We start from the raw sequence: 13,237 nt of genomic DNA on the forward strand, positions 1-13,237 counted from the left end.
TGCAGTTCGAAACTTTATTTTACAAAATAAATAGATATTTAAGAAAATAATAAAAAACAAACAAGACAGAAACAATTAACAAACAGAGTTTTGTAATTAATCCAACAAGTTATACACTATACAGCACACTGAAGAATGAGAAGAGTTAAATGAAGTTATCAAATTTTACAAGTAATAACAAAACCCAGAAGCAAACAGACAATATTTGAATGTAAGTTTGTATGTTTATGTTATCCAATTATCATAACACTGAATTAGTAAAAACAACTGGGAATCTCAGTTTCCCAAGCATACACGCAAACATAGCTGTTTGTAACCAATGTCCATAAACTTCATTACTAATTGGTGGTAGATATGTTTCGATATGAACACTGAAGTTCCTTGTAATAGTACTACATTAAACTAGCCAAACACACACACACAGAGGTATTTATAGACAATAATAATACAAAGTAAATTCTCTCGATAAGAACATCATTCATGTTATCATCAACATTAGTAAATTATGAAAGAAAACGGAAAGTTAGAATAAATACATAATCATATATACATATGCATGTATTGTACATAAATGTATAGGGGACATTTAAATAAATTATTAAAGTTCACTTCGAATTGGTGTAAGTTTAGGTTTCTTGACACGTTTAACAGTTGATTTTTTCGCTTTACGCTCTGATTCTGCTCTCAACTTCTCTTTGATCATTTTCTATAAAAATAAATAAGTAAAGCGACAACATGAAGTGAAGAAAAGAAACAGGCAAACTGATACAAATTTAAACAAAAAAACAAACGGTAGTCAGGGGAGATACCAATGAAAATCAAGCAGCACATAAACTGAGTAGCTTAGTTGTTTTGTCTTAGTATAGGATTACTGATATGTTTGTATAAAACGATTATTGTTTTGTACTTTATTGAGTACTGAATTCCAATTACGATACAATACATTTGCAAGTGTGTATGGTCTTTTTATTTTCATCGTTTCCTGGTTCATTCGTGACTACTAAAGTATGTATTGAACAGGTCTGGGAACGAGTAGTTGATATATTACACTAAATGTTACAATTAATTCCATTTATCATAACTACTACCCAGTGATGTGGATACATATTTCGAGATAAAACTGAACTAACTAATATCATTAGGTCTATAGTTAAAATGACAATTTTAAACCATTAAATGCGAAGTAAATTTGTTTGGTATGTGACGCACTTTGACAATTTTACTTGAAAGGATAGATTTTTCTTGATCTATGTTTAAAAAGGCATCAGAAGTTGTATTCTGATGACAATCAGTCACTAGGACATGTCAAATCACGTTGTTTCTGCATTTTACATCTTGTAATTTATGTATAGTACAAATTTAAGATTTTGCAATCTATTTTGATAGAAATTCATAGTATACACTATTTCAAATGATCAACGAACACTAGTTTTGAACATGACCATGTCTTTGACTGACTTACTTCAGTCAAAAAGCTAACCTTTTAAGTTTAAGATTTTTATTTATTGCTGATTAGGTTCACTAGATGTTTTTAATCCTTCGGGGATTTCATAATTACTCAGCGATATGAGCTGAAAATATTCAGCACGGCAGCTAACACACTTTATCACAAAGGTAGTATCGTCAAGTGAATACGTGTATAACCGGATAATATGTACGAAAGAGTTTTAATCTCGACACAACTCCGTTTTAGGTCTCAATTTACATGTGTAAAGACCTAATGAAATATTATCCAATCGTCTCTATCAATGCATATGAAATGGGTCGTTAGACACTGAACTACAATCCTTGTAAGAAACAAAAGGAACAAACTATGAACGATCACACCTACTAGAAACGATATCACATTAAACAATGCTGGTATGTCAATCAGCTAGTCACTCTCAATCTTAAAAACAACTCTGATTTATTAGTTATGAACTAGTCTTTTTGGACTAGTGAATTTTTAACTGAGAATAACACTCCCCTTTATAACATAGATAAATTACAGAGATTGTTCAATTTGTAAGTAGCATCACTCTTCCTTCTACACTGATAATAATAGTCATCATGTGATCATTACTGACTAGAACTCCGAGAATGTCTCTCGAATTTTGATAATCCTGGTGATACACAACAGGTATCCCCGATGGTATTGAGTAATGGTCTTAGAGTATTGAGCGAACCTACTGGGATTAAATAACTGAACCACTGGGTAAGCGAATCAGTGGTCTGAAGATAACTTATTCGGTATCAAGACCTAGAGGCTCCGGATTCAATCCTTGGAAGGGTTGTGGAAGGCACATTACTAAAGAGTTCTTTTTGGTGTCCGTGAATTCTCTGAGCTGGATACCTTAATCATAAAGCTTTCATTGCCTTTCTAGACAACATTATGAGCACAAACTTGAATAAGGTCAGAAGGGAAGATGAACAAAATCAGAGAAATTTATTTATTTATTTAAACACATAAATATTGGTACAAAGGGGCACCAGATATATATGCGCCATACAAATCTCATTCGATTTGTGTGAGGGCTGTGATACTGCCCGGGTGCCCAAACTGAACCAGGCGGTTTTCTAAGGAGGCCACAACCGGAGCCTTTGACCTAAAGGTCTGATCCACAAGGCAATGGAACATCGTAAGGAGATGCAGTCCCATGGTAGTCGGTGACCAATGATTGATTCAAACGTCATTTGTTCCCTCAGGATACTGGAGCCCATGTGCACCAGCGGTTTGGAATCAGGGTTTTCCAACCCGACCGTTGCTGCTACCTTGGCGTGGTGGTCGGGCTTGCCTATCGTGATGAATCAATCGAGCTATGCTGGCTGGAACAATCGTTCCTCAAGGTCCTACCATGCCAGGCAGGTCGTTTGAAGAGCGATGAGACTAAAAGCAGCAAACCCAAGGTCCGAAGGCAAAGTCGTACTGCTGACTATACAGAGGTGTGACTGCAGTTAGGTGTTTCCTTCAGACAACCAGCATGACAGCGATTCTGCCTTCCCACAAGGAGGGGTGGGGTTAGAAAAGGTCGACCCTAAAAATGTACACCTCGCCTCATCCCATGGATATCCATTTCCGGCGGTAAGGTTTTTTTTGAAGAATGGAGCTAACACAAAAACTACCCACAAAAAGGTCGTGTGTGACCGACCACAAGTAGTTGTCCCTTGGGCACTGCGGTCACGCTCTCAGGTCATTAAGACCACTTCTAACCCAATTTCTTTTTCAGGTACCTCTAGAAGAATCCTTCCACAGTGTGGGCAACCGGGAAGTGATAACTGCCCTCATACCTCTAACAACACTCAAGACCACTGTATTCATAATCAATCTCCTTCTTCAATTCCTACTATTCCTTCTACCTTGACTTTCAACACTAAACTTTCTCTTTCGGTTTCCTCCTCAAGTGTCACCATGGCCAACGATTCTAGTGCGCGAAACGCTGTCTCAGGTCTACTAAAACCTCGCTCCAAACTACACATTGGAGCCTTCAACGTACGTACCCTATGCCAAATCGGTCAACAGGCCTCCTTAGCTAAAACTCTAGAATCTCGTACCATTGATGTATGCTGTGTCTCCGAAACACGCATACAGGATCCTAGTGTGGTCATTCACTTGATCTCACCTCGCCAAAATGGACAGCCAACGAAATACACCCTCCGTGTATCTGGCGACCCGTTGGCTAGTTCTCGTGGACTTGCAGGTGTAGGCATAGCACTAAGTACAAGAGCAGAACAGGCACTATTAGAATGAATCCCCTTTGACAGCCGCCTGTGTGCTGTCCGGCTAAATGGCTCCGTAAGAACTCGGAAGGATAGGGACACACGTCGTTGCCTTTTCGTCGTTTCTGCCTACGCTCCCACTGACTGCAGCCATGATGAAGTAAAAGATGACTTTTACAGAAAACTCTCTGAGCTTCTTCAGAAAGCTAAGCGCTCAGACATAGTAGTCGTAGCGGGTGACTTTAATGCCCAGGTAGGCAGCTTAAATCAAACAGAAAGACATTTAGGTGGGTGTTTTAGTATTCCGGCTCAACGAACTGATAATGGTGATCGTCTGTTGCAACTATGCTCAGACAATCGTTTGTTTTTAGCAAGCACTAATTTTAAGCATAAGGAGAGACATCGTCTAACATGGCGACCACCTGCACCAAACCAACGATGGACTCAAATAGACCATATTGTCATCAGTCATCGTTGGAGAGGCTCAATAGAAGATTGTCGCTCGTATTGGAATACTTGTTTAGACTCTGATCACGCTTTAATACGAGCGCGCGTTTGTCTGCGCCTCAATGGACGCACGAAAACTACACTAAGAAGACCCATTAGGATTGAACTGGAGGACGAGAAATCCAAATGTAAATTCCAGGAACTACTGAGTTCACATCTAGGCAGTTCTGTAGACGAGACTGACCCAGATGCTGCTTGGAAAGACATACGAACAGCTGTGGAAACAACAGTAACATCTATTAGTCATTTAAACCATAGGGCTCCAAAAAACCAGTGGATTTCCTCTAAGTCTATTTCACTGATGGATTCGCGTAAACTCATCCCATCAGGCCCTAAACACTACAAAGAGCGTAAACAAATTAGATCTAGGTTAACTAAAAGTCTAAGGAACGATCGTGAGCAGTGGTGGGCAACGAAAGCAAAAGAGATGGAAAAGGCAGCGGCTGTAGGCAACACCAGGCAATTCTTCAGACTAATAAAAGAAACCGGAATTAAGAAGTCAAGTGTAAGTGAGACAATCTCGGAAAAAGACGGAACCCCTATCTGCTCTCAACCCAAACGTTTAGAACGATGGGCGGAACACTTTAAGGGGCAGTTTAGCTGGCCTTCAGCTACTGCACAACTACCCACTATTCTCAGAAAACCTGAATGGAACATTGAAGTAGGTCCCCCGACCCTACTTGAAGTTCAAAAGGATATAAGTAATCTGAAACGAGGAAGAACAGCTGGTCCAGATGAATTGGCTCCAGAGGTCTTTAAATATGGTGGTCCAATTTTAGCGATTAGGTTGACTAATATTCTGGCTAAAATCTGGGAGACGGACGTAATCCCATCTGACTGGTCACAATCACTGATTGTCTCAATATATAAGAAGGGGCCAAAATCATCCTGTGATAACCATAGAGGGATTAGTCTGACTAACATAGCATCTAAAATACTAGCCTCAATAATTATCAGGCGCCTAACTAAGACTCGTGAACTGCAAACACGAGAAAATCAGGCTGGCTTCAGACCTGGTCGTGGCTGTATCGACCACATATTCACCATTCGTCAAGTTTTAGAGCACAGACACGCTTATCGGCGTCCGACAATGATAGTTTTTCTTGACTTGAAAGCAGCATTTGACTCTGTAGACCGAGAGGTTCTGTGGCAGTGTCTGTCATTGAAAGGTGTACCTGAGAAGTACATAAACCTTTTGAAGGCTCTTTACTCGAACACTATTAGTCGAGTAAGAGCTTATGGCGAACTGTCATATGATTTTACAACCTCAAGTGGTGTCCGTCAAGGCTGTCCACTATCCCCGTTTTTGTTTAACTTCATTATAGACCTGTTGCTGCAAATAACACTCTCTTCGACTGAATCTACAGGAATTGATCTCCTACCAGGGGGACCACTAAGCGACTTAGAATACGCAGATGACATAGTCCTGTTTGGTGAAGACGCTGGCAAAATGCAGAGTCTTCTGTTGGAACTCAGTAATAATGCCAGGATGTTTGGGATGCGTTTCTCCCCATCCAAATGTAAATTGTTACTCCAGGACTGGCCTGCGTCAACACCCGAACTAAGGATAGGGAGTGAAGTAGTCGAACGCGTCGACAACTTCACTTATCTTGGAAGTCTGATCAGCCCTAATGGGTTGGTGTCTGACGAAATCTCTGCACGGATTCAAAAAGCTCGTTTGGCTTTTGCCAACTTACGTCACCTATGGCGAAGACGAGATATCCGTCTATCAATTAAGGGACGAGTATACTGCGCATCAGTTCGTTCTGTTCTACTTTACGGCTGTGAAACATGGTCATTAAGAGTAGAAGATACTCGTAGGTTACTAGTATTTGACCACAGATGCCTTAGAAATATTGCTCGCATCTGCTGGGATAACCGGGTAAGTAATAGTGAGGTTAGACGCAGGGTATTAGGGAACGATGGTAAATCAGTTGATGAGGTGATGAATCTTCATCGACTGAGTTGGTTGGGCCATGTGTTACGTATGCCTGAACACCGATTACCACGACGCGCTATGATGACTAGTATTGGGGACGGTTGGAAGAGAGTTAGGGGCGGCCAAACCAAAACATGGCATCAGTGCTTGAAGTCACTAACTTCTAGTCTGAGCCATGTTGGCAGATGCAGACTACCTGGTTGGGGTCCGCGTGACTATCGTAACCAATGGTTGGAGACTCTGTGTGACATGGCTCAGAATCGATCACAATGGCGTAGGTGTATACACTCTTTATCTTCCCTTAAACCTTGAGACTAAAATTGCTTCATATCTCTCTTCCTTCCTATACTATATCCTTATATACAACCTATAATTTATATACTACCACCACTAAATTAATTACTTCTATGAATCTGGTGTTCATCTTGTTGTGCTAACGAGGTATGACAACTTGGACCGATACATATATGTGCCTGGTCCTACGTTGTAGCTGACTGACTGACTGAGCGTTTTCCAACTCCTGTAGGTGGACTTTCCGTGTCCACTAACCCGGTTAAAGCGCCGGACATTCGCTTTTCGTCCTTTCAATTTTGTAAACAACAACCCCGCCATGAGAAGGCAGTAAGTAGGACTTCCCTGACAGAGGCTGTATACGCGTGGCCATATGAGAGCATTTCGAGAGGGAGAGCGAACTCTCTCCACTCTTAGCCGAGTGGATAACACAATGGCGTTTGAAGCGAAATGTACTGGGTTCGAGTCCCAGAGTGAACATCAAGTCTGAGATCCAGGTACATCCAGCTGACGAGTCCCAAATAGGACGAAACGCGCTTCAAACTGGATTCCACTGCTAGCCATCTTTGTTTACAATGCTTGTGAATTAAGGCTATATCGAGGCAATACGCACAGTATGCACATATGTCAATTAGAGACTGACCAGTTCCAGTCCTAACACATCGATGGGAAGATTCAAACAAACAATACTAAATGAATTTATTATTCCATCTATACAACTACCCAATGACTTGAAAAATAAATCATCAGATAAATAATAATTTCTAATAAAAAGTTTACCTGATTTGAACTAAATTCATTAACATAATTTGAATCTCTTTTTATAAAATTTAATTCTTGTTCAGTTAAATATAAAATATTTTCATCTATATTATTCATTAATTTCGATTCACGTAATAAATTAAATGACCATTTTAATAATGCAGTTATATCATTCATTTCATCATAATGTGAATGATAAACATCAGGAAAACGTAAAATTAAATCACATAATACAGCTGTATTTTCAAAAGTTAATGCAAAAGCTGAAAAAAAGAAGAAAGGAAACGAATAAACAATAATTAACTATAACATACTTTTAATAAATAAGAAGTTACAACAGAGAAAGAATTTGTTATGTACGAAGACGACTAGATTATAGGTAACATTTGGGGAACTACTTATGGACTATTATTACAATATATATAGATATATACTCTTATTGTATAACTATTATGTAGCTGGATTATATATATATATATATATATATATATATATATATATATTATTATAAGCTTTCATTTAACCTATTGGGCACTATTATACGATTTACTAATATTAAGTTATTCCCAATATATTAGTTATAGCCTTTCACACTCACAGCCACTTTTGGCTTGATCTTGTATGATTATTGTTTTTCATTTCATGATGTGATGAGGTCTGTTCTGCTTGTATATAAACTACTTATGTCTGAAATATACGATTTACATAGTGGAGGCTGAGATTATATTCTGGACTCAACGGGCAGGGTTAAGTGAGAATGACTGATAAGGATTCGGAGTTGACGAAAGGCTGCTGTGCTGATTGATGTGTCGTTGGTTTAGCACAGGAACAACGTCACATAAGTTGGTATTCCAGCTGGAGATTTTGTCTCATGATATTTGACGGGCCATAGTACGTAACAGAATATATATATATAAACTTGTAGGACGATGGCTTATTGGTTAAAGCTTTCGAATTCTAGCCACTAAGTCCTAGGCTCGAACCCTGTATCGTTTTCTTCGGTTCGGAAAATCAGATAGTATCGTTAGCCCTCATAGTTACAGAGTGGCTCATACCGGAGCACCTGATGAAGGAATGTGTATTTTGCATACCAAATTGGTAGAGATGTGTAGTAGGTGGAGATTTTTTGAATTATTCACTTTTCTTGGCGAAATTATTCAGCGGTGGAATATTGATTGTCGTTCTAAACAATATTATTAGAGCTAAACTCATATATAATTGGGTTTTTTAATTATTTTTACGAGTGTTAAAGCAGCTTGTTCTAATGACTTTGTCTGTAAATGGTCACCGCCAACATATCTTTGTATAAGGATCATTTATGCATAGTGTGGTGTGGTCTACTTATATCTATATAAGTAGTATATGGTGTGGGTCAGACATAGAATGTATTTTCGCAGAAGACCGATGAGGAAAGAACTGAAATGAAACGCAAACGTCTGGAAAATGCATGAGCAATGGAATAAGAGAAGAAACAGTGAAGATTGAAACAATTGGTTGTTAATTTGCAAATTGACTGTTCATTGTTTGGTAATCAGAATTTACTGAGATAGTCTGTAATGTTTGCTTAGATACATTCGATTGTCCCCAACTAGTGTTCTGTTCACTACAATAGTAAAGATCATGGTCTTACGAAAGAACTAATGGGGTTAAAATTTAAATTTTTCCAGAATAATAGGGGTTGCGAAGATTGTTGAATTTTTTTAGTTGAACACCATGGGTTGGTTTTAGTCTGACTGGAGTTAGAAATGTAAGATACTGGATCTCAACTCACTGATATGAAGGGTCGTCTCAAGGTCTGAAAATCTTACATTCAATCTGTGGTAGAGTTTTAGATGACAATGCTGAGGATTCTCGTCAATGGTTGTTTAACTATAGCCACTTTGTGATGAAAATCAATGAAGGTTTAGTTGTTAGACGAAAATTGTCAGTAGTTATTATTATATACTTACCTTGTCCTATTGTATCGTTTTTAGTCTCTGAATTAATATCAGTATTGTTTAGTATTTTACGTGATTCCTGAAGAATCTAATGAAGTAATAGTAACAACCACAACGAAAAGAAAAACGAAAATTATTAACTTGAAGCAAAAATCAATATTAATGTGTATATATCATCCCAACTAAAATCATATTAAGCGAAACTATAGTGAAATTATAGTTTTTAAGACCCAAGTTTTAGAAATAAATAGATTGTGTTTATTTGACTTGTGTGTTTATTAAAGAACATGCGTTTAAATCTGTTTAGACAGGTTATTGTTACTACCCTTGTCTCCCCTTAATGAAGTAGGAAGAAGTTGGAGTCTGAACTTGTTGCCCTGATGGTTGTTATCATTCTGAACAGTCTAGCGAGTGGGCATAATAAATGATAGTGAGTTTCAGTTTTAATTAGAAAATATTAACACTTACTGGAATACATAACAAATACAGTCAATAAGTGACAAGTGAGATGAAACTGTCCAAACATACCGCTGAACATCATGAAAACAAACGACAATTTGAATAAACTCGAGAAACCTGTATTATTGTTATTGATGATAGATCCGAATTATCATAAGTATTATTTGTCTACTATGATATGTTTTGAGAGTTAACAAAAACTAATTCAACAAATAACTAAATAAACTTTGATTTTTGTTTACTGATCGACCTCTTCCTCACTAAATCAGGCTGAGAATTATCTATTGTACACTTAATACGAAGTGAACAAGCTAACATGATAAAATGGACTATACATACATATTTATGACCACATGCACAACAGCGACTTAACTCTTATCGTTCAATTCAAGTCAGTAACCAAGTATGGATTGGTGTACTTGTCTTTCAAAGTAACAATAATTTTCTAATAAATGATGACTAGTAATGTAACCTGATTATCTAGACCATACAAGGAGGAGCAGAGTTCAAACCTGTGATCTCAATAGTTGAAAGTCTATTAATTTAACCAGTAATTTAACATTCCTATTAGTCTTGTATATAATATATACGAATGTGTGTATGTTAACTATTTAACAAAATATTATAGTAGCCAGTTAAAACTAAGCAACGATTTGTGAATTTGTAAATTGAAATCAGTTTTCTTAATGGACTGATATCAGTTGGAGTATTACTGAGGACTAGAAAACACGTAACAGAGGTTTTGTCGAAATTTGGGACTCCTCAGAAAATAAAAACCAGTAAATCATAGGACTGAAGTTAAACTCCCCAGGTCTAGCAGGCAGCAATAATCTACAAATGTCCTTCCCCCTTCAAATTAACCATAATATATAAATCCCAAATAATATAATGCGACAGTAACCTACCAAAAAACAAGAGGGAGGAAATATTTGAGAAACACAATACTTACATTGATGATGTTTTGAAGAATTTTTAGAGCAACATCATCATGTCGTCCTGATGGTACTTCGGCCAGTATTCGAGCTAATTCCTTCGCATGAATTTCTCTTTTCGTACGAAAAGAAGCTTGATTATCTTTTGTTATGTAATTAAGTAGAATGGCTTGTAACGAAGAGAAGTATACTTATAGACAGAAATGAAGTACAACAGTACAGTAATAACATACGATCCAAAATAAATGATATTCAACTGAGTTAATAAAGTAGTGATTAGTATGTGTGGACATGATAGTCGGATTGGTCGTGTTATTGATAAAATAATATCCTAAAATAGACTTAAGAGTTATTTTCCATTCGACCATAAGAATATAACTTGTCAAATATTTTATCGTGCTGTTCAAAAACTAAGGTTGTACTTGTCAGGCTGTAAAGTCTACATTTGTTCCTAGCTCTCCGCATATGTGGAAATAAAAACGAGATTTCGAGATGAATCTCATGGTGTTTTAGATAAAAATCGAGATGGAAAAGTGTTAAGTTTGGCCTTGTGTAGAGAGTTGTGTTGGTATACTTCTTCAAACATTGACGACCTAGTATGGAACAGTTTCTCAGTGATACCTACTTTTCCAGATGAAGTTACCCCAAGATGAAAGCTATTTTAACTCACAAGAAACCCCTACGTGGAGCACTTTACTGAAAAATAGATGGATTCCAAACCGATGACTAGATTGGAAATAAATTTCTCAATTTTAATGAAAAAAGCTATGATGTGTAGAGTTAAAGAAAGAGGTCCTGAACTAATCCTTGCTGGTAACAGGGAATGAACGTAGAGCTACATAATAAATTGTTTCTATTAGACAGTATGGACTAGTGTATACCGAACTAGCAGCCAAAATGTAGCATACTCAGGGCGGGATCTGAGGGTTATGCGTTTTGGGGAAGCCGTGGACAATGAATTTCAACTATGTCGAGCATGACAAAAAATCACCGCGGCACTGGAAGTTGATTGAAGCTAGGAATGTACACAATTGCATAACAAATTGGTGTTCCGAAGGTTAGTCGTTTGCATCGATACCTCAAAGTCATGAATGCTCCTATATATGTATATATTGTTCTCAATCTTTAGGCTAGATAAGTTTGTCTGCAGACCGGTGAGCACGTCAAATGAAATCATAAAGTATTATCATTGACGATCGGAAAAAATTAAATGAAGAAAATTAACAGTTAAACAGTTGTGGGTAATATGTAATGCTCTGAATATCCACTAAGTTTATCATAACCAGGATTTTCAGTCATTTTTATGCTCATTAAGTGAGCGAATGTTGTGTGTCGAAGTTTAATTTGCATGACGAAACTTTTAGTGAGCAATCAAGAAGCCGCAGACAACCTTAGCTACCAAACGTGATAACTTTATCCACAGTTAAAATAATAGTCAACGGATTATGGAATTACATTTATAAGGATACAATGTTCATTGCGGAAAGCCCCAAATACAAAGACAGTGAAATTCGCCCAAAAGATGAGAACAGTATTGACATAATTAAAATTCATCTATCAATAAAACAACAGATTATTATGCTGAAGTAATAAGAAAATATTTTCAAAAAATTAGATAAATGAAATACTATCACAACAAATCATCGTGTTTTCTAACATATATATGTTCAGCTTATTAGAGTCTAGAAGATGGACAGGTTTATAATTCGAAAAACTTAGGTATGTGACTTATCTACCAAATACTTCGTGTATGATAGGCCGATTGACTGTCATGCAAAGGTTTATAAATTAAACTTTGAACTGCAGCAGACATTCAGATTAGATTTCACTCAATACTTGCTTGTGGATTGTCTGACTATATAACAGTAAGGATTCGGAAGGATAGGGGTATGTACCGTCACCTCTTCGTAGTTTCTGAAGACGCTTCCATACAAAAGTTTAGATGACGTGATAGATTCTAGTAAAAGCATTATAGCATCCTTCTGAAACGTAGAAACTCAGATGTAGCAATCACGGAAAGTAACGACAGTGGTTGTATGTTGTGACTCCATATACAACCATTTACTTTTAACAAGCAATAACTGGAAGCATAAAAATAGACTGTCTAACCTGGAGATTTTCATCAATACACCGATGGACAATGGTACTCAGAAAATTGTTATTACCCTAAAATGATATTCAACAAAAAACTGATGCCAATTGTGAAGTGCGTGCCTAGAACTTTGTTATGAGCTCGCATTCGCCTTGACAGGTGAGGGAAAGTGGCAGCTAAACCTCCCAGGACATAGCTTTAAAATTGGTTTACTTTTTAAAAAACGCCTAGTAATAATGCTACTAAAGAGTGCACTTAGCTTATTCCAACCAAACAACTGACAGCACTTCATTTCTTATGTCTACTTAAAGTGCAAACCAATTATCTTGATGAAATAACTCAATCCCCAAAACCAGTGGAAGCACACTTCAGATTAACTAGTACAATATAATAGCATCCTATGAATAAGACTAATGCAAATTTTCCGAAGACAACTAAAGTAAAATTACGATGGCGAATACATATCCATCACCGAGAGCTGCTAATCTAACAAAACATTCTCACAAAGCACTAAAACCAAACGAAAATAGTTTCAATTAAAAAATCAGTTTTTCTCAGCATGTTATAACTACTGAAGCACCTGATGAGAACTCACATTATCAGCATTTATTAATACCTTTGA

The 13,237-nt window shown here is 37.1% G+C and overlaps 1 protein-coding gene across 1 annotated transcript; it reads right to left on the reverse strand.

Annotated features, from left to right (window-relative positions):
* Smp_144920 (hypothetical protein) lies at window positions 1-12,077 on the reverse strand (the record flags this gene model as incomplete). Its single annotated transcript, XM_018797192.1, has 5 exons — window positions 1-706; window positions 7,214-7,458; window positions 9,145-9,220; window positions 10,541-10,665; window positions 11,993-12,077. The coding sequence occupies 5 exons, from the start codon at window positions 12,075-12,077 to the stop codon at window positions 599-601; spliced, it is 639 nt and encodes a 212-aa protein (XP_018652258.1). The 3' UTR covers window positions 1-598.
* Between the last annotated feature and the right edge of the window lie 1,160 nt (window positions 12,078-13,237).

This window comes from Schistosoma mansoni, chromosome 4 (assembly GCF_000237925.1).
Source record: "Schistosoma mansoni strain Puerto Rico chromosome 4, complete genome".
In the NCBI taxonomy this organism is placed as follows: Eukaryota; Metazoa; Platyhelminthes; class Trematoda; order Strigeidida; family Schistosomatidae; genus Schistosoma; species Schistosoma mansoni.